The sequence below is a fragment of the Pinus tabuliformis genome, chromosome 3_1 (genome assembly GCF_031772625.1).
Source record: "Pinus tabuliformis cultivar Carrire ecotype Pingquan chromosome 3_1, CPIR1, whole genome shotgun sequence".
NCBI classification, from domain to species: Eukaryota; Viridiplantae; Streptophyta; class Pinopsida; order Pinales; family Pinaceae; genus Pinus; species Pinus tabuliformis.
Window position 1 is genome coordinate 283957143 of NC_142301.1, and position 22076 is coordinate 283979218.

Sequence of the window (22076 nt, forward strand, 5' to 3'; positions counted from 1 at the left end):
TTCAAAATCGGCCAATGTGTTCATGCCTTCAATATCTACAGTTACTCCTTGTAGCCATCCCATGGGGATGATATTCTACTGATTGCCATCCTTAACTAAATCAGAGACCACTGTAGCATGGGTCTACCCATCTTCTCCCAAGTCTGATTTTGGAAAATGTTCGCATCTCACCCTTGATCCAAATAACCTGATCCATTTCATATTCTCCTATCTGCATGGTGAGTCTCATCTCACGCCCTTTCCTTGCTTTATGCTTACCAATATTCCGTACCACACGTGGTTCACCCAGAGCATTTCCGACACATCTATTTATATGTTCTTATAACCCCTTCACAACCTTGCTATCATGTAGTAGCTTCATGTAGGTCTCCAAAAAGGTCGTAAGAATAGAAGGGTCCATTTCCTGAACAGGCTTATCCTGGCTCCCTAAGGTAGCGGCCTTAGCAAAGCTCTTTTTTGCTTCCATCAATGTTTCGCGTGCATGCTCCAAATCAAATTTAGTCTCCTTCACCAGAGCTTTGTGAACCCATGCGCTGTCTTCGAGCTATTTCCCCTTATCGTCACTCATTCCAATTCCACTTCGGAGCACTATATTCACATTCAGATCCATTTTGCGAGGCTCAACCCTTATCATCTGCAGGTTCTATATCGGTTATGGTGGCATCACCCCTTTGTCGCATATCCTCACTATGAGTGTAGGAGAGTCCTCCATCTCATGATCAAGCTGAGTACAATATTTGCATGACAGGCGTGTTGGGTTAGTGCATTCACGGGCATAGTGTCCTGGTCCTCTACAATTGTAACAGATCAACTATCCTCGACCTTTGCTAGGTGCTCCTTGCCCTCGGCCTCGTCTGTGGCCCTAAAATCCTGTTTGCACCATCCCAATGATCTAGTCAGGGGGCCTCGTTTCTGCCTGAACTCTATATGTAGGTGTTTTTTCCATCATCAATTCATAACTTTTGCAGTTGCGCTCATCATGCCCTATCGATCTGTAGAAGTTGCGGAAAATTTGTTGCGATGTTTGTACAAACTTCTGCAACAAATGACTGTTATCAGACATATGTTTCCCTGCTACTTGAATATAGCACACCACAACATAGGCCTTGTGCTCGGTCTTGCTTGAGCTTCCTGCCTTAAATGCATCGATCCTCCTCCAGAAATATAGTTTGCAAAGACCCAGAAGTGGTCTTTGACATGCCCTTGACCTTTACATTTCAGGCACCATATCTCTTCGCACGCCTCCGGTCGAACTGTTCTGTCCTGCTTCAAACTTTTCATTTTCAAGAAAATATTTTGTAACTATGCATGGATCTGTTGAACCCCCAGATTCAAATCTTGCAATGATGTTTCACGTAGTCTTATTGCAATCTCCAAGGCCTCTTCCTAAGTCGTAATCTTATGTTGTGACAGTGCAACCCTTAGGTGAGGCAAGAGTGAAGCCACAAACCATTCATGGTGTTGTCCATTTGTTAAGTTCATATTAACTTTGTGGATTTTACACTTCAATCTCTAATCCAATTCCCAAGGTGTCTCACCTGGTTTCATCACGATTTCCTTGAACCCCACAATCGACTATGTCTCGGATTTAGGCCTCCTGAACTCTTTATTCAACGTGGTCTGGATCTCTGCCAACCTAGCATTTGGGTTATCGTTAGAGTACTTGATGTACCAAGTTAGCTCATGATCCTACAAAGCACTAACTAAGGTTGCCTTCTTCATGTGATCGTTTGTGATGCCCTGAGCTTCCCATACAGCTTTTATGATGAACTAGAACTGGTCCAAGTCCTCATTTTCCAAGCCCTTAAACAAAGGTAGCTTCACTGAATTCACCATGTTGAACTGTGGTGGAGGTGGTGCTGGTGTGGACGAAGTCGTAGGTGACGATGGTGAAGTTGGAGGTGGTGTAGGTCGAGGTGGTAGTTGTGGAAATCCCTGTTTTATTAACTAAATTGCACTTCGTGGAGAAGCCTGCGCTACTCCATCTTCATCACTCAATCAAGGTGAAATTAGTGGGATATATTTAGGACCCTTTCTTCCTTCGTTCCTATAAGTATTTCCACTTCGCGTAGCTTTGAACATCACAGTAGCTGCATAACCTGTTTTTCACACAATAACATCTTAATCCAAGTATTTAAAGACTTCAAGTACATACCTCGTGGACCTTTGAAAAAGCGTCGCTTCGGCTCACTGTAACTGACTGAGGTATTGACTATGAATTCAATCACAAATCCCCCTATGATATGATCAATCCAATGATTGACAACACGGACGATCTTATCCTCAGAGGACTCTAGTCTCTATACTAACTCCAGGGTCCAGACAATAGGACCATCAAGCCTCCACCTTCCTTGGCTATCTGCTAGCTTCACGATCCACTCGTATGACTGAACTGGAAAGGAACAAAAAATATCTCCTGGATTTCTGTATACAGGTACCTGTCTAGCCACTGTTCCTTCGTCAGCCACAGGTTTTTGTTCTCCTATGTTGTGAATTTGTGGATATTCCTATCCAATTAGTCTTCAACCTCTTTCTTATTTGGATTCTCATGATATGAAACCACACATCTCTCATGTAGATTCTGGTCTCGGCAATGGAACCATTTGTTGGCTTTGTGGGGCCTCATCCATGTTCAACGTTAGTTAGCCAAACAAATCCCTACACTATTGGCCCTTTCGGCATCAGCCCATGGACCGCAGATCGAAGTCTCACCTGAAGCAGTATGGGGGGATGCTGGAACCAAGTTTTAGCACCCTGAGATGGTTGTGATGTCAGTTTCTACCCTCTCCCCCTACATTCGTGCATGTCGTTAAGCCTTAGGGCTCTGTCAGTCTGCCTTTTATTTCACCCTTTAGTACCTCTTCAAAGGTGTACGATTGACCTTTGTGTAGCCCTAACCTATGGTCCAAGTACTTTCACGCAACTATGAAAATGCATTGTATAGGTTCCTAAGTTATCTTAAGTGTTTTACTTATCTTACTAATCTATCATAGTTAGTGCTGCATAAGCTGATATCCTTACTTGCGTCCAATTAACTGATACAATCACATATACTCGTACATCAAATAAACATTGTAAATTAAACCCCAAACATAATATAATCAGATGCATTAACAAGAACCAAATACATAGTAATTGAAAAATACTTCTCTTTATTGATATATTCCAGTTTAATATAGACTCTATCCACACTGTGCACACAGCTGCAAGGGTCCGCGCACTCAGCTGTGGACTTGCACCCTAGGCCTCTGTGCACTCAGCTACAGAGCCTCTACCTGTTATCGACATTTTTGTGCCTAATAGCATGAAGCATGAAATGTCAATAATCTAAGGGATCCAAAGTCCCTAAACATGTTGTTCCTACCCCTAGAGGAACAAGGTCAGCAAACCACAGCACTAAAAATCAGTTCTCCACCTGAAAACACTCAAAAACAAGCTATTTCTGGATCATGTCAGCTGCTCCACTGAGCATCTGCGCTGAATGTCAACTGCTCCACTCTGTACCTGCGCTGAATGTCAAATCTAATGAAGGCTACCTGCGCTGGGCGAGATTGGCCAAGTGGCACAGTCATTCTGCAAGGTGTCAATTGCCCAGGAAGCTTCCAAACTGACACTTGGATCAAGGAATTCGCCTTGTGATGAGTAAGAGGGTCTTGATCTCCAAGTGGAAGCAAGAATCTCCAAGTGGACTCAAGAACTGAAGAATAACTGAAGTGGGAGAGGACACTAGTCAGCTTCATGCCAGCCTCAAGCTGACTCATCCTTTCTCCAAAACTCCTATATATAGAGCTCTCTCATGAGGTCTAGGGAGGCTGGAATTTTGTGCAAGTAAGGAAGTGATGTTGGTTTGAGTATAGAACTATTGGGTGATTTGCTTGAAGGAGGTGAAGAGGAGATTTCTTTTTGCTGGGAGGTGTTGTTGGATTTGGCCTATTATGGTTGTAACACTCTCAGAACTTTGCTTCTTCCATTAATAAAGCATTTGAGGTTCTTCTATATGCATGTGTCTCTATGGTGAATTGATGCTTGTATATTTGATTTATTCTAATCCCTGAATCGATTATGGATGTATGCTTCTTGTAGTTTCCTTTTCTTGTGCTTTTACAGGATCTTTGTGTAGCTAGGCCGGTGAAAGGTCAAGGAGCTAGGAGCAAGCAGTAAAGAGGGAAGATTGGATCAACCATTAGCGCAAGATAACGGTTAGTGGATCCTCTTCCTCTTCTCTCTCTCATCTCATAAAGAAGTAATCTTGAATAGCTTTGCATTCAGTTGTTGCTGAGGTACTATCACCCTTACAGTGGGATAGGGTCATTCTGTATTCGATACTTTTCCCAACAACAAATTGGCGACTCCACTGGGGATTGTATCTTGTTGGTTGTTTGTGTTTTTTCTATTTGTTTCATAAACAGAGGGAGTACCGAATCAAACTGTATTTGGATCTATCAAATACAAAGTAGAGGGCAGCTACTCTAGCTCAGTTTCTGGGCAAGTTTATGATTTGAAGAGCTGATCCACAAGGACTCTAATAAGCTCTTAGTGATAGCTTTTCATCCTCCTTTCCATCCCTTAGTGTGTCCTTGACCAATAGCTTCTGATTTGAGCAAAAACTGTGAATGTTTGAGCAATCTGTGACCCGGAAACCAAGAGAAACGAAAGTTTCGTTCTTTAGTGTAGGCTGTACAAAGGCTGTCTGCATTTTAGTGCAGTTCCCGAAGGGGCTACCTGCGCTGAATGTCAAACAGACAGTGTCCCACCTGCGCTGGACCAGTCTTGCCTTGTGCTACTGGGGTTTCCTGCTGTTTCTTGCCCTGTTTTCACTCTTGTTTTGCTGTTTGTTACCAGTCAATGTGCCTATCTGAAACCATCTTTCCTTGTCACTATTCCACCTCAGTTTTATAAAGAAACTGTGTTTGTTCTTTTGTATTTCTTGTGTCATTTACAGTTTCCCATAACGAAAGTGAACCATTCTTGCTGTGACCTCTTAGATCTAGACCTGTGATTAAATGTCGTTTTGATCTTAAGGGTTAGTTTATTTGCTGTTCATAGCTGATTGAGCTTTTGCTTTCGTTATATGGTTTGAATTTATATATTTCTAGTGTCGAAACAAGTAAATCTTAAGGTGTCTTTTGATTTTGGACAAGCTTTTTTGTTTTCACTTGAAATTGAATTCAAAATTATACAACAGCTTTCTTTTTGCATTTCACCAACATTAAGAAAGAGAAAAGAAATACTTGCATTGTGCATGTGCATTATGACAGTTTGCATGTTGATTTAGGGAAAATGCATTAGTGTGTGCTCTATGATCTGTGTGAAAAGGTGTTATCTTTCTTTTCCCTCAGTAGTTAAGGTTTTCAAAGTTGAAAGATTGAAAAGCGTGCTTATCATCTTAGACTGCATTCAGGAGTGTTACTATACATCTCATGGTGATCCGTAAAGGCAAACTGCTAAACAAGATCAACCTTAAAATAAATTGAATTTACATAACAACGCATTGAAACATAATGCAAACACATAGAGGTCTAAGCTAGAGACGTGTTCCGGCGTCGTTAAACGTGATATCTTAGAGTTGAGTGGTTGGGTGATTCCTCCACGGTGAAGCGATAAGTATCAATATGGACTTGTGCTCCCACGTACCGTCGCGTATATATTGGGAGACCCCTATAGGATCAAGGCCTTTATCCATAGGAAACCGTGTCGGCCGCCCTGCCGATCGCAATGCAGTGAACACAGCATTCACGAAGATCGACCACTTGTACCGTAAAACATATTCTGTGGTTTTGCGAAAGGTTTGGCACACCCTCTGCCTAGAACTCCAGAGCAGTTTCTTTTGGCCTTTTTCAAACTCTATAACTGAAAAAGTCCATCCGAGCATTTGTCACTTCGGGCTCGTTAAAACATCGAAGGAGACTAGAGTCATCTTTAGCTTTTTCTCGACTCTTAAAAAGTGAAAAAGCAAGTTGTGTCTAACCGTCGTTATAAAATTTATTTTAAACGGAACATAATCACCTCCCATTCCTACGTTGATATTTAGGTTGAGAACATGGAACGCCCCAACCAAGGAATTCCACATGATGGAAATCCTAGTCCTTTCTCCTCTTGGGGAGAATTTGGTGCACCCCACATGGCCACATTGTCGCTTCCAGGACTGACAATTGGCCTGCCTATTTGGCTTTTCTCAACCAATGTAGTTCAGAACACCATGGTTCCTGAACAGTCGAGTCAACAGTTAGATGAGTCTAGAGCCTCCCACCAGCCTTCTACTTCCTCTAACCCTTCCTCCAATCCTTCATCTTCGAAAGGTAGAGCCGGCAAAAGCCAAGCTCCCATGGAGAAGAAGGAAAAGAAGAAGAAAGAGAAGAAGAAGAAGGAGCCTAAGGCGACTGGGGGCAAGCAAAAGACATCTAACAAAAACCCACACACAGCACAGACCGGGCCTAAATCGCCATGTGTCATATGTAGAGGAGACCACTTCCATAGAGATTGTCCCTGTATTCCCCGGATACTAAGGGACTGGTCCCCTCGGTTGCACAATTCGGGAGCATCAACCTCTGATAGCCAGGTTGAGTGCTTACCATCAACCAGCGAAAGTGAAGGTTCAAGACAAAAAGGGGGAGCAAAATCCCCCTGTAGACTGTGTGAAGGCGATCACGCCATCCACCGTTGTCCCTTCTTAGACGAAGCAAAGAGAGTTTTGGAAGATCGTCCGGTTTCACCGTTGAGACTTCCTCCTGGATACAAAAAACTCGTGCCAAGTCCTTCGTTGGTTGAAAACACAGCTGGCCCGCTCAAGTGGTCAGCTGAGGCGTCAGTCATTGAAAATGAACCTACTGAATCCAGACCAGACGAAAGTCTAAAGGTCGATACGGTAGTTGACCCGGTTCTTCCTTCAGAGGTTTCATCCTCAAATGACACCGTCACTGAAGATTCATCTCCAAATGACACCCTCACGGAAGAGAATAAGGATGACACCATCCAGATTCTTTTCATCAACACAGATTCTGATGAGCATCAGGGCAATGCGCCCATTCCTTTATCGCAGGAAGGAACATCATCAGGATCGTATCCGGTCGTGTATTCGGTCCCACCACCAAGCAACCTGGTTGTGTCTTTTGATTGGAACCAACTAGGCAGACCCCGGTTGCCAACCAGTATGCCATTCAGAATCATAGTCCAAATTTATAGAATGGTGATGGCTGGAACTATCATTGATGAAGGGGCATCTGTGAGTATCCTTTCCTCTGTAGCTTGGAAAGCACTGGGTTCCCCGGCGCTTTTGCCTGAGATAAGAAATCTCTCGGGCTTTGATAAAGGAACCAGTCGACCATTAGGGATCCTCCCCAATGTGTCTGTTACATTGAAAGGGAAGACCGTTCAAAGGAACGTGATGGTCGTTCAAGGACCCTTGGATTATAACCTACTCCTTGGACGGGACTATATATATTGCATGGGAGCTATAGTCTCCTCACTCTTTAGAGTAATGTGTTTTCCACACGAAGGAAAGGTGGTCAAGCTCGTAGACCAACTTTCATTTTCGGGATCACGCATCGCAAATAGTCAAATACCAAACCTCAATGGTCTATTCACTCAAGAAATGTCTCCACCCCCAGTCCTCCTTCCTGATGAGTGCGAGTGATTCGGAAAGATGGGACTGGAACCCAGGGGGCATGCATCCTGGTCTGCTTCGGGCAGAAGAAACCCTGGGTATAAGGTAGAATTTCCGCGAAAGAATATGACTAGTCCGTACCCTGTCCGTATGTGGAAGAGGGGTTGTTCTGGGATAGGATTCTTTTGTTAAGGTTACTTGTTTGACAAAGGTCATTCACCATTGTCTACTATGGGAGACAGTGCCGAGCAATGTTTTCGTTCGATGGTGTTAACAAAACAATCTTTAGGTAACCAGAAAGAGGCAAGCCTCACCCTTTAAAACAAAGGTTTTATCGGATAAGTAGGGGTAGCCTTGAAATTGTATTTTATACCTGGGGGCATGCAAACCTTTTGGAGTTCAAGCTAAGAGCGGTTATTTATCTGTTTTTGGGATTAGCCATTTCCGAACTTGCATGAAGAAAGGATGAGAGGGAGCATAGCTTTGGTAAGGCGCAAGCTCTATAAAAAATGGGATCTTTCAGGAGACATTCTTATCTTATGACTGGTATAATCGAGCAGTTTTAGCATAAAGTTCATGCTCATTAAAAAATAAACACAAGTTCGAGTAGTTTTACCGTGGAATTTATGCTCGTTAAAAAATAGAAAAGCGTGAGCAAGGGTTTCCACCAGAGTTCAAGCTCATTAAAAAATAAACCTATCCCGGTAAATAACCATTGCGATCGTAAATTCATTAGCCATGAAAAGCCTTGGTCGTGTTTGCACCTGCCACCTCCATTCCATTTGGCCGATCGTTCACCCCCACATGATTGTTTACCCATTTTGAGGAACAGTTGTGAAGAGTGATTTCACTTAGCCATCCTTGTGACACTGTCGTGATTGGAAAATTCCAACCTGTACCTGGAATCTGCTGCTATCCCTGTTTATCACTCGTTCCTCAAAAGACGAGTCTTCTTTGAGCTCTTTTCAATTGACTCGTAAAATATGAAAAGTTTGTCGAGTTTTGGCCTTCCAGCTCGTTAAAAGGACCGGAAGAGCTATCCCTCCTCTAGATTTTAATCTTTTTGGACCTGAGGGATTATTGCACAAAAAGGTCGAGCGCTTGTTTTATTCGGCTCGTTAAAGTTATCGAAAATTCATCTTTTCTGTATTGTTTTATACTTTTTCGGACTTAAGGGATTAGATGACGAAAAAGGAATTTTGGAGTTAACTTTCTGTACCTTTTCAGACTCTCTAAAAATGAAAAGGACCAAGTTGTCGTTGTCGCTAGACTCGTTAAAATGATTAAATAGCGACAAACTTGTCTTTAGACGAGAACGAGTTTCCCTATCGCTAGGCTCGTTAAAACATAGCGATGGGCTTGCCCAAAGGGCAGGTTATAGAACAAGCATAGGTTATCCTCCTCAAGCTTGACAAAAATAAAGAGGTACTGGTCAAAAATGACTGGGGAAAAATTGGGAGAACCTCAAAGCTTTAATGGTAGCAAGCCGCTCTTGAACATGACACTTTGTCCTCCGTATCACATCGGGTTGGGTTGATTCATTCACCGGTCTCATCACCATGGTCTTCGCCAAACCATCCGTATTTGGGGTAATGCTACCGATCCATCACATCAGTGTTGTTATATGTTCAAGAGATGTGTTCAGAAAGAGTCAACCGTGTCCCATCCACTGCCATACATTATCCTTCATCCACCCATGATCTCCACCTTGAATCATATCTCACAGATTGTTTTCACCTCCACTAAAATCATTAGCTCCGTTCCGTGTCACTGATGTGGGATTCATTAAGGCCCTCCTTTGACGGATCGCTTCTTGTCGACTTCAGCTCATTATCCAAGAAGTTGATCTAGGAACACCCCCCCAGTACTTTGAAGCTTGCATGCCTCAATGGTAAGTTTCTCACTTCCGGCGACAGGTATACATCAATGACCTTCGACCAGAAGATTTTGCGTGGTGTTCGACGCCAAGTCCTATATTCACACCACATGAATTGTACTGTAGTACCATGAGGGTCATTATCATTATCGGTGATTCCTCTCGCGCTTGTTAACGGTTTACATTATTGACCGGTAATCAAGCGATGTCTTTCCATGTTCGACTTCAGCGCAATTCTCACATGGATCGACTTGTACTTAGAGTGAAGATCAAACGAGTTTGAAGACCCCGGATCTAGTTTCATCCATCCGGGCTGTGATATATATTCAGGAAATATAAAGACATTTGATATGTACATGATTGCAGCGGATGATCATCCTACTCAAAGGATGATAATTTTAGCAGAGAATTATCAGTCTACCATCAGACGGTCGTCTGTTATATGTACCGAAATGGATTTATAAAGCTGAGCATGGGAATGCCCGCCTCAGCTAGATCATGAAAACAGAATGAAAAATAATGTATTGTACTATATTTTATTACAGGGCACCTCTCAGCGATTGAATGAACTTCGGATCCTCCTGATAAAGCATTTCACCCGATGAACGACCTCATACTTTAGGGGGCAACTGTTATAGACATTTTTGTGCCTAATAGCATGAAGCATGAAATGTCAATAATATAAGGGATCCAAAGTCCCTAAACATGTTGTTCCTACCCCTAGAGGAACAAGGTCAGCAAACCACAGCACTAAAAATCAGTTCTCCACTTGAAAACACTCAAAAACAAGCTATTTCTGGATCATGTCAGCTGCTCCACTGAGCATCTGTGCTGAATGTCAACTGCTCCACTCTGTACCTCCACTGAATGTCAAATCTAATGAAGGCTACCTGCGCTGGGCAAGATTGGCCAAGTTGCACAGTCATTCTGCAAGGTGTCAATTGCCCAAGAAGCTTCCAAACTGACACTTGGATCAAGGAATTCGCCTTGTGATGAGTAAGAGGGTCTTGATCTCGAAGTGGAAGCAAGAATCTCCAAGTGGACTCAAGAACTGAAGAATAACTGAAGTGGGAGAGGACACTAGTCAGCTTCATGCCAGCCTCAAGCGGACTCATCCTTTCTCCAAAACTCCTATATATAGAGCTCTCTCATGAGGTCTAGGGAGGCTGGAATTTTGTGCAAGTAAGGAAGTGCTGTTGGTTTGAGTATAGAACTATTGGGTGATTTGCTTGAAGGAGGTGAAGAGGAGATTTCTTTTTGCTGGGAGGTGTTGCTGGATTGGGCCTATTATGGTTGTAACACTCTCAGAACTTTGCTTCTTCCATTAATAAAGCATTTGAGGTTCTTCTATATGCATGTGTCTCTATGGTGAATTGATGCTTGTATATTTGATTTATTCTAATCCCTGAATCGATTATGGATGTATGCTTCTTGTAGTTTCCTTTTCTTGTGCTTTTACAGGATCTTTGTGTAGCTGGGCCGGTGAAAGGGCAAGGAGCTAGGAGCAAGCAACAAAGAGGGAAGATTGGATCAACCATTAGCGCAAGATAACGGTTAGTGGATCCTCTTCCTCTTCTCTCTCTCATCTCATAAAGAAGTAATCTTGAATAGCTTTGCATTCAGTTGTTGCTGAGGTACTATCACCCTTAGAGTGGGATAGGGTCATTCCGTATTGGATACTTTTCCCAACAACACTACCTAGGCTAAGACTCGAAACACTTAGACTTCTCTATGAAAAATCCAATGATTAACTCTTCTCTCTTCACTTATTAGAGTTTACTTACTTAGCTCCTTTTTATACAATCCCATGGTCTATGGACCATGGGTGGATCTTTACAGCCAACTTACACTTTACAAAATAAGGGCAGAGAACCCTTTATGACTCTTGACACCTTCATGCTCCACGATCACAAAATGCAGAGACATTACAACTTTATTACAAAATTATCCCAAAACACGGGCTTTTAGCCCTAAAAATGCTCTTGGGGGAACACGTTACCAACATTTCTCCTCTCTCTCAAATACTATGAAGACTCTCCAATGGCAGATTCCTCTTTTCTCACTAGGATGATGGATTTATTATAGGAAATATGCCCAACTTTCTAGTGTTGTTCCCTTCTTTGGCTTCAACAATGGAATGGTGGTTTTCTCTGATAGCAATTTGGCCAAGATAACCATGTCCCATATTTTGGCTCTCCCATGGTCTTTTTATATAGAATTTTTGAATCCATCTTCTCCCTCTTGGTTCATGCATGATAATGACACAGGAGTAGGACAGGATGATTACATTGAGGGCTATATATCTTTAGGGCAACTTGAATTCGGTTGTACTGGACTGAGCTCATGTTAGAGAATGGACGCCAGGTGTGTGGAGTGGTCCCGAATCACTGATTCATCCATTTCTGTGACTGTGCACCTTTTGAAAATTTCGTACATGTCTGGGTATCAAAGAAATAGCTGCGTAACATCAATTTTTTTATCCTTATAAACTTTGGATCTTAGGAGAAATTTATTTTTTTAAACTTCATGATGTATTCAATTGGAAAATATTCACCTATGCATTCTGATGGAGACCTTTTACTGTCTTCTGGATTGTGCAATCATGTGTATGGTTTTCTATTGTTAATAGTTTCCACCTAATATATGAGGTTAGGAGAAAACATATAACCAAAATACATCATGTTTTCTTTTCTGACAGAGAGTCTAATCAACATTTTGAGAGAGATGATAAATTGTTATGGAGATGAGTAGAGAAACCCTTGACTGAGTATAAATGGTAACCATGCTTTGGTGAAATGCTAAAGAGTGAGAAATGTGTCTATACGAGGCAAGCATGTCCCATGCACGTTATGATGACTCATATTTATTACAATCAGACAAGAAGTGGTCTTGTTGAGTCAACGTTATGGTGGTTGATGTGATGATGGTTGATGATGATAACTATTGACACCCTCAAGGGTGCTTCCTGGTCAAATAGACTGAATTTGGTTCCCCTGTGTATAATAGAGGTGAATCACTATTGAATGAGGTGTTTCAGTGTGAATGGGTCTTCAACCTCTCTCGTATAATGGTGTATAGCTCCTTTTAAGGGGGGAGTATCTAAGGTACTTCCCCTATCCTAGAATACGAATGTTGAGGTCAACAAGAAAAGAGCGTTACCCATTTGACATGTTGTGTCAGGGAATTAATATGAGTTGTAAAAAAACTATAATAATGTGGGTCAGATGAGGCATGATAGTGAGAGCTAAAGATATAAGGGGAGATGGAAAACTAGCCCAAGGTTGGAGCTTTTGTGAAAATGGTGACAATCAAAACATGTTTATTGATAGGGTTGGCCTTGGAGTCAGTAGGAGTTCCAGGGTGGGTGTGAGTATGTTCTGACTGCCGTGAAGATGGTAAATGACTATAGGTGATGTGTAATCTCTGACCAAGGGTGATTAGAAACTGATTTCCGTGAAGATGGTAAATGACTATGGGTGATGTGTAAGCTCCAACCAAGGGTGACTAGAAACTACCATCTGGTAAAAGACATGAATAACAAAAATGTGGGTGGGAGTCCTTTTCATAAAAAAATATTTGTACACTTGCCAAAAGAATATGAGGGTGATTTGGATGTATAGACAGTTCTACAGGTGCCCCATAATAATGGTGACCTATATGGAGGTATGGTGTTTTTTGCTGAGGGCAGGGGCTCCATTGGTTGGTATCCATGTTGGGTTGGTGAGGCAGATGAAGTGACACATATGGGCTAGGTATAATATGGGTGAATGATAGGCCAAATTTAGGACGTGGAGGTGGATCCATCTTGATCTATCGTAAAGTACCAAAGATGGCCTGAGAAATGGGGTGCATGTACGATGAGTGTAACATAATGATGGTGAACCTCAACGCATGGAACTAGAGTGGTTCTCAGGTTAGAGTAAGTGGTCATGGCTCCTGATAGTGAAGAGGGGTCTATAAACATGAAGCGATCCATGAGTGGGAGTGCTCTATTGACCGACATAGATGTTTATCATATGCCAAGGTGAGATGGTGATAAACATGGTCGAGATGAGGGACCCTATGGTGCATTTTGGAGAAATTATGTTAGGATATGCAAAGCTTATGAGGCAGCTTATCATGCTAAGTGGATAATGATACCTGCTATGTTATTTACCTATCAAGGTGTTGGTCGAAGCAAATTGTGCGCGATGTACTTGAAATATACACAACCAATACCTCTAGTGAAATAATCTGTTCAACACATACATATAATCTATGACTGATTGAATGCTATGAATTAAATAAATAGAGGAGTACCTCACATGGATTTCTGAGTGTGCGATAGACCCAAATATGAGTTTTGGAATTTACTGGAATTGAGAGTTCCATGATGAACATGATGTGGTACAGATCCGTGTGTCTCTTCCCGTTTTGTCAACAGATATCCTAGGCTTCTACAATGTACTCCAAAAATGGTGAAAAGGGCAACAAATAGGGATAAGGGGGCCAAATATCACTTCATTTGCATTGCTGAGTCGTAGAGGTCAGAGTAAGGTTTTGGAGCATTTATTAGTGTTGCGGTTAGCAAGAGCACCAAGGATGCATGCAGGGAGATCTAGGTAAGGGTTTGTACCCTACTCTTTGTCATTTTGGTAGACTTAGGGTAGACAGGCTGTACATGGGTTCCCTATATGGCCTTTTAATGTTGATTTTTATTAGCTACCTAGGCAACTCCTGTGGAGTCGCATGGTCTCCACACAAAACTAAGGGAAACTCTGTGTAAAAATTAGCCTAAAAAGCACTTTTTATGCATCTGAGGTGAGATATTCCGTGGTGAAACCCTTTGGGGGTTGTCGCTGGACTGCGTGATGTCCACACATATGTGTGAAACACAAACTTGTAGATTGTGTGCCTGTTTTGAAAACATACGCACGGTCTCGAACACTTTGGACTTCACGGATTAGGGTGTGATAAACACATTTGTGTGCATTTGTTTGGGAAAAAGGCACGTGCCATTGTGTTTGTGAGATTCAAAGGCACGCAACAATGAGAAAAATGGGTTTTTCTCCTCTCTTTTTTCTTGATAGCCGAGGGAGCTATAAATTTGATGCATGGTATCCTTGATGGCAGGATGATTTGGTGGGAGAGAAACTTGGAGTGCCTTTATGCAGATTTGGTGGGGGATTCAACTACTAACTAGTCACTAATATGGTGTGGGCTTTCGAAGTTTCTTGAGAACACCCTTTGAAAATAACAAGATAGGTTCCCACATTTTTTGATTCGATGCTGGGATATGGAGGGGAAGGTCATAGTTATTCGTTTGACATATTTATCGATATCGGTTCATATCGATATCTATTTTTTTATTAGTTTGATGTCTCATGGGGAGGCTTTGCCATATCAACTGCCAACTGGGCATGTGGATATACATCAGTGGTAGAGGTTGAGGGTAAGGCTCATTGTGGTTGTAAGTCGTATGAAGAGGGCTACATCAGGATTGCTGCTATTTTGGATCTCACTGAGCAAGCAATAATGGCAATGACTGTTAGATTTGTGGGGTCAACATCCCCCAACAGAGCATCAGGGCCACATACAGTAGTCCTCCAATAGTTGCAGGTAGACCACTTTTTTGATTGGGCTCTATTGCTGCATAGGGGCATGTTGTCCTAGTTGACACAAGTGTTAATCTAAAATGCTCATAGACTAAAAATAATGTAGAATTGTTTAGCCATTAATGAATTGAATGTTAGCATAATAAACCTAATCTAATACGAGGAAAGACGGGAGAATGGCCCCTGCGATGGTCAAGGTCCAGGCAACCTCTGTGTGCGCGTCGGGAGCGACTGGTTTCATGGATTCCTGGCTAGTGAAGGGCTTCCTCAACCAGGGTTACACCGTTCATGCCTCAGTGAGCGATCCAGAGAATGAGACGAAGATGCGCCATCTCTTGGGCACACCGGGCACTGCAGAAAGGCTCGAGCCCTTCCGAGTGGAACTGTTGGGAGAAGGCAGTTTAGATGCCGCCGTCACTGGGTGCGGCGATGTTTTTCAAGCGGTGAATCTTTCCAAGTCCGCACCCAAAGATCTAGAGGGCCAGGCCATTTTATTAGCAGCTCCAGGCGTTCCCCAAACCCTTTTTCAACATTTGTTAGACAAGCTTTCCACGGAAACTTTCGATGGAGGCAACTTCTTCCAGATCGAACTCGGTGAAGAGGGCAAGCAGAGGCGCCTGGTGCTATCCTGCAATGCCACGGCCAAGGACTCCAACGTCTTCCTCATCGATCACGCGTGGCCCTTCAGGCTCCCAGATGCTTGCAATCAGAAAAACGGGGTTTGCATCGCCGTCAGCGCAGGACTGGCAACCCCATTTCATGGATCTGCTACCTCCACCCCTGGGAGAACGCTGCAAGGGGTCGGGATGTTCACTTCAAGCATAGGAAGGTAGAAAATCCCCAGATCTGCCACTGATCAATCAAATCGGGCTCTCAACAAATAGATTGGCTAAGATCTTGCAGGTCCAACACCTCGGATGGAAAATAGCCATGGAAAATCTGCTCTAGGAAGCACAAGAAGCCCTGGCATGGGGTCAAGGCACTTCTTTGACTCCTTTCAGATCCAAATTTCTTAGCCTACAGGCAGAACCATCATGCAATGGGTCAGTTCTTCAGATCTGGTGCGGGAACTCAAACTGAATCTAGAATGTTGGATGGGGATCCCTTCAAGCCTTCAGTGACTTCTCTTTCAAGGTAAACAACTTGAAGACCCTCTTCCCCTATCTTCTTACAGCATTTCCAGGAACAACTCTCTAGTTGTAACCCTTCGTCTGAGAGGAGGTGCAGCGGGACAGTCATCCTCTGCTCGGCCCTTCTCATACAAAGATGCAGTACACTCTGAGAACCCTAAACCCCCAGAGGCCCTTAAATCTAAGGCCTTCTTGGTTGACAAGATTCAAGAAGTTCCCTCTGTTGAAATCACCCATGAAGATCTTGCAACCCAACTTCAAGAATTTGCAGAAAGAGCCATCATTTGCAGATTTAATGGACTGTGGCCGCGATCTCAGGATCTCTATGCATGGATCCATGCAAACTGGACTCATCATTGTAAGATCTTTTTTTTTTCAAAAGGTTACTTCATTGTTCTATTTGATAACAGTAAGCATTATGAAAAGGCCTTAGAAGAGGGCCCTTGGTTCATGGGAATAGCAAGGCTCTTCTTGACTCCTTGGTTCCTAGATTTTGATCTAGCTACTGCAGTCATTACCAGGACACCTATATGGATCAGGCTTCCAAACTTACCTGCCCACCTATGGAATACTCGTGTCTTTAGAGCTATAGGCGACACCTTGGGCAGCTTCATTAGGGGAGATTTATGGCAGGAATCGAAAGGTCTCTACTCATATGCAAGAGTATGTGTGGAGTTATATTTGAGCAAAGGACTTCCAGAACAAATCAATCTCAAGATAAATGACTTTGTCTGGACCCAGGCACTGGATTACGAAAATACTGCATTTCGTTGCCGCCATTGCCACCAATCAGGGCATTTGCAGAACACCTGCCCATCTCATCTGACAAAAAAGAATAAGGCCAATGTCTCCAAGCCCAAGTCCAAACGATGGTCTCCTTGCTCTCCACCTCCAGTCATGGATTCTGATTCCTCCAGCTCTGAAGATGAAGGTAGCGATGAAGAATTGGATCAGGCCCCTCATTTAGTGGTCCCTTCCACCGATGGTCTGGCGCCTTCCTCCAATACAGCCACTGCTCAGAAACGCGTCCATTTGTCCTCCTCCTCTGATTCAGAAAAGGAGGGCTCCCCTGTGGAGAACCCCATTCTTCAAGTTGTTATTGCTCATCCACCCCAAAATGGTTGGGTCGAAGTCAAAAAAAGGAAAGGGAAAAAGCTTCGTGTTGAGGCCTCTACCCTTTCAGGGTAGAAGTCAGTGCTTCTTTTGGCTCCCAGCCACTTGTTGTAGCTCCTTGTTTGTTTTACTCCTTCTCCGGAACCGAGGTTGATAGTCCTATCATTTCCGATTGATGATTTTCTGTCTCTCTTGAATGTATCCTCTTGTACCATATTTTTGCTTAATAGAATTAGTCCAATTCAGAAAAAAATAATAATATATATATACATATATATATATATATATATATAAATAAAAAAAAATGAATTGAATGTTAGCTGAAATTACAGAAAACTAGGAAAACTACTTGAGAATAAGACTTTATGATAGTTGAATAAACACAAGAAAGATGCATAAAAGAAGTGAAAATAGTAAAAACACAATAATACTAGACAACAAAGTTGATTACAGAGTTCGTCCCTGATGGACTACGTCTCCAGGTCCACTTTCAAGATGAGCGACCGCTTTATTAGGATTGAAATAGATAAGGTCGATTACATAGAGATTTGACTAGAATGAATGTGTAGACAAACACTTTTGATCACTATCAAAAGGAATCTTTATGAAACAAATTTCTAATGCCTATCATGATTCCCAATTCCGACTCCAGATGCTTCTGTTACACTGAAAACAAGACTGACTATGACCTCTAGAATCTGCAAACAAAAGTCTGATTAATGAAGGAAAACACACCTTTTAAAGGCTTGCAGGTACATAAAGCCACCTTGGGCTGATTTTCAGATGAATTTGGTTGAGTCTAGATAGGGTTATGATCTGATATTCACCCTATGGGTGCCATCAGTTAAAGATTTATTAAACTAAGGTATTACAAACTCATGTGCTAGTGTGTGTTCTATGTTATTTAAACAACGGATCTATCAGATTTCCAATACACAGACAATAAAATAGAGAGACAGTAGAGAAATACAGTAAGCAACACAAAGACACAAACAATTTTAATAAGGAGTTCACCCTATTCTCCAGGGCTACGTTTCTGGTCCAGCTTCAGTGGTGGCCTTGTTTTGTTATGTCTTTCAGCAGAGACATTACAATACAGGGACTCAATATGAGTTCTCCTGAAGCAGATTTTGCTTGGGAAGGTGGTTCTTGGATTCCCCAAGCCACTTGGAGTACAAAAGCTCTTCTTCTTCCTACCAGCTCTGTGACCCTTGGTCTACAGTGGAAAGAGAAAAATGTGATTCTCAGTCCAGACATATTCCTCTATGGGAAGGCTTGAATCTTCAAGCTCTCTAGTGCTCGACGCTACCTGTGGTCAGCTTAGCCCTGTGTATCTTCTACTTGGCTTTACTGTTCTTTGTGTTCAGTCCTCCTTTCAGGGTTCATTGTTCACTGTCTCCCTTAGTCACTTGGAATCCTCTCAATTTCTGACTGCAAATCAACTCTCACTGATTCAACTGTCTCTATTCATGGCTTTAGCCATTCGATCCCTATGCATGTTTGGTTCCTCTTCTGCCTGTGTCGATTCACCTTTTGTAGCTGTGCTTGGAGTTCCCTGCGTTGGCGTCATCATGAATGCTTAGGGAGTGGCCACTTGTCCTCCTCTAAATGGCGCCAGCATGCTTCATTCTTTCATTTCTTCAGTTACGTCGTGGATGAATCTTTCCTCCACCATGGTGGTCAAACGGATTCCAAATCCCTTCTAGAACGTGGCTTAATTCCTTGTCGATTTTGCTTCCTCCATTGGGTGTGATCTCAGCCATTCGATTTGAGCCCTCCAGATCTGATGCCATACACACGTTTCACGCGGTTGACTTGATCGACTGATAGCGCACGATCAACGACGATTTTCTCTCACCTTCACTTGCCACGCGTCAATCGATGTATGGAATCACTCCGCTCTCGTCCAAAACCTCTTACTGTTCAAGGGCACCCCAATCCATACTGTCGTTTTTCTAGAGTGCAGGTCCCACCTTTGTACTTTAGCACTTTTACCTTTTCCACCCGCGGTCCTTCAGTTCCCAACGTGATCAAGTGCTTGGGTTTCCTGCATTTTGGCCCTGTTCACCAAGCGATGCGCGATTAGAAAAAATCCACCTCCGTTTCCCAATCGGGGGCTCCCGGGGGCTACTTTGGCCTCCTGCATGGTCTCCATGGGCCTCAGTCAGCACACTTTGACCGAAGTCCTCGTTGTTCCATGTTGGCTGCCATGGCCACTGGTTTAGGGTGTTTTTGATATTGTCTTGGATTTCTTTAGAGATTTGTTTGACCTAATTCAGTCATGGTTCTCGACAATCTTTCTATGGATCCAATTCGGATCACAGCATCCCTATTGAAAAAGCTTTTAGACCACCAAAAGTTGGTTTTCAAGCATCGACTAAGTGAGGATACTATTTCTTCACTTGTCTAATCTCAATCCACTTTGTGCTACTTGGCTTTGAACCTTTGAGCCCAATCCTGAGGTACTCAACTTCTCCCCTGTGCATTGTCCTCACCTTCCTATCCAACACGGTGTCTTCCTGCAACTCTTTGAGGTATTTAGGTAGCAGGTCATCAATAGAAGGCAATTGACTTTTCTCTTCAGGGTCCTCAATCATTGAAGGCTCAAACAATCTCAAACAATATGCATTTACAACTGAGTAGATGTGCATGTAAGCTGGTAGATCAAGGAAAAAAGCATTTTCACCAATTTTCTCAAGTATCCTAAAAGGTCCATGCTTGATAGGCTTTAGCTTTTTACCTTCACCTTGCATCCTTTCCTTGCTGATATACAGCGAAACCTGGTCTCCAACTTGAAAACTATGCTCCATCTGATGCTTATCATGCCTAGCCTTATACTTGGCCTGGATCTTTTCCAGCTATTCCTGTACTGCTTGATGGATCTCCTAGATTTGTTCAATGAACCTAGTTGCTTTGTCCACATCACTGTGTCCATCAACCATGGTATCTTTACCAAAGACAAAATCCAAAGGAGACCTTGGTGTGAAACCAAAGCATGTCTCAAAATGAGATCTCTATGTAGAAGTGTTTGGCTTAGTTGTAAGCATGCTACACATAACACAAGTGTCCATCCCAAAGCTTAGGATGTTTACTGCAATAACCTCTCAGTAACTGGATCACAGTCTTATTTACTACTTCTGTCTGGCCATCTTTTTATGGATGAAAAGCTATGGTTTTCTTTAACTTGGTGTCCATTAGTTCCCACAGACTAGACCAAAACTTCCCCACAAATTGGGCATCTCGATCAGATACAATGGAAGTGGGTAATCCAAAATGAACCCATACATGTTCAAAGAACAATTTTACAGTTTGTTCAGCTGCGATCTATTTACTACAAGGTATCAAAATACACATTTTGCTGAACCTATCCAAAATAACATATATATAATCATGACCTTTCCTAGATTTAGGTAGTCCTCCAACAAAATCCATGGAAACACTTTCCCAAGGGTGAGAAGGAACTCTCAGTGGAGTGTACAAGCCTAGTTTTCTATTGTTGGGCTTGCTTTTAGCACACATGGCACACCCTCTTACATACCTAGAAATTGTCTCATTCATTTTCGGCCAATAGTAGAAGCTTTGCAACTGTGCAACTATTTTGCTTACCCCAAAGTGACCTAATATCAGAGAAGTGTGTGATTCTCTAATTATCTTTATCCTCTCAGTTTGTGGAATGCAGAGTTTCCCACAATGGTATAAGAGTCAGTCCTTTATATGATAGTCCAATTCTTCTACTCTTTTGCCTTGACTCAAAGTTGCATACATCTTTAAAATCCATATCCTGAGCATATTTTTCTATGTAGCTTTCATGTAGCACAAAATTATGCTTAAGTATGGTAGATGCATTTATAATGGGTCTAGATAACATGTCTACAACCTTGTTATGTATGCCCTTTTTATATCTGATGACTAAGTGAAATTGTTGTAGAAAACCCATCCATTTGTAGTGTCTTGATTGTTTCAACTTAGTTTGGGAGTGTAGATATTGAAGTGGCTGATGATCAGTATGTATTACTGTCTCTTTGCCCATTAAATAATGTTTCCACTTTTTCACACTCTGAACTAATGCATACAATTCTTTATCATATGTAGGATAGTTAAACACTGCAGGATTAAAAGTCTCAGAATGATAACATATGGGTTTTTTGTGTTGTCTCAACACTGCTCCCATGGCAGAGTCACTGGTATCAGTTTGGATCTCAAATGGTCTTTGCAAATCTAGCAGCGCTAGTACATGTGTTGTACTAATTTTCTCTTTCAAGGTGTCGAATGCTTTCTAATTTTTTCCTCCCCACTGAAACACCTTATTCAATCCTGTTAAAGCATGTAAGGGAGCTGCAATCAAGGAGAAGTTAGAGATGAACTTCCTCCAATATTGTGTTGCTCCTAGGAAGCTTCTCACTTCTGTAGCAGACTTGGGTTTAGGCCAATTCAATATGAATGCCACTTTAAAGGGATCTATTTTCAATTCACCTCCCCCTACTACATGACCCAAGTAGTTTAGAGATGTTTTGCCAAATTCACATTTTGAGAGTTTAACATAAAGTTTTTCTCTTTTCAAAACATCTAATGTCTGCTTAAAATGCTTTAAGTGTTCTTCCCATGTTTTACTAAAAAATAGAATGTCATCCAGATACACAATAACAAAATCATTAGGAAAAGGTCTGAGCACATCATTCATTAATCTCATGAAAGTAGTAGGAGCATTAATTAAGCCAAAAGGCATAACCAACGATTATACAATCCCTGCTTTGTTTTGA

General features: G+C 42.3%; 1 protein-coding gene across 1 annotated transcript; it reads left to right on the forward strand.

Annotated features, from left to right (window-relative positions):
- The first annotated feature begins 15249 nt into the window (after nucleotides 1-15249).
- LOC149186903 (phenylacetaldehyde reductase-like) lies at nucleotides 15250-15906 on the forward strand. The gene has a single exon (XM_089409497.1). The coding sequence runs from the start codon at nucleotides 15250-15252 to the stop codon at nucleotides 15904-15906; it is 657 nt and encodes a 218-aa protein (XP_089265623.1).
- Nucleotides 15907-22076: the final 6170 nt, after the last annotated feature.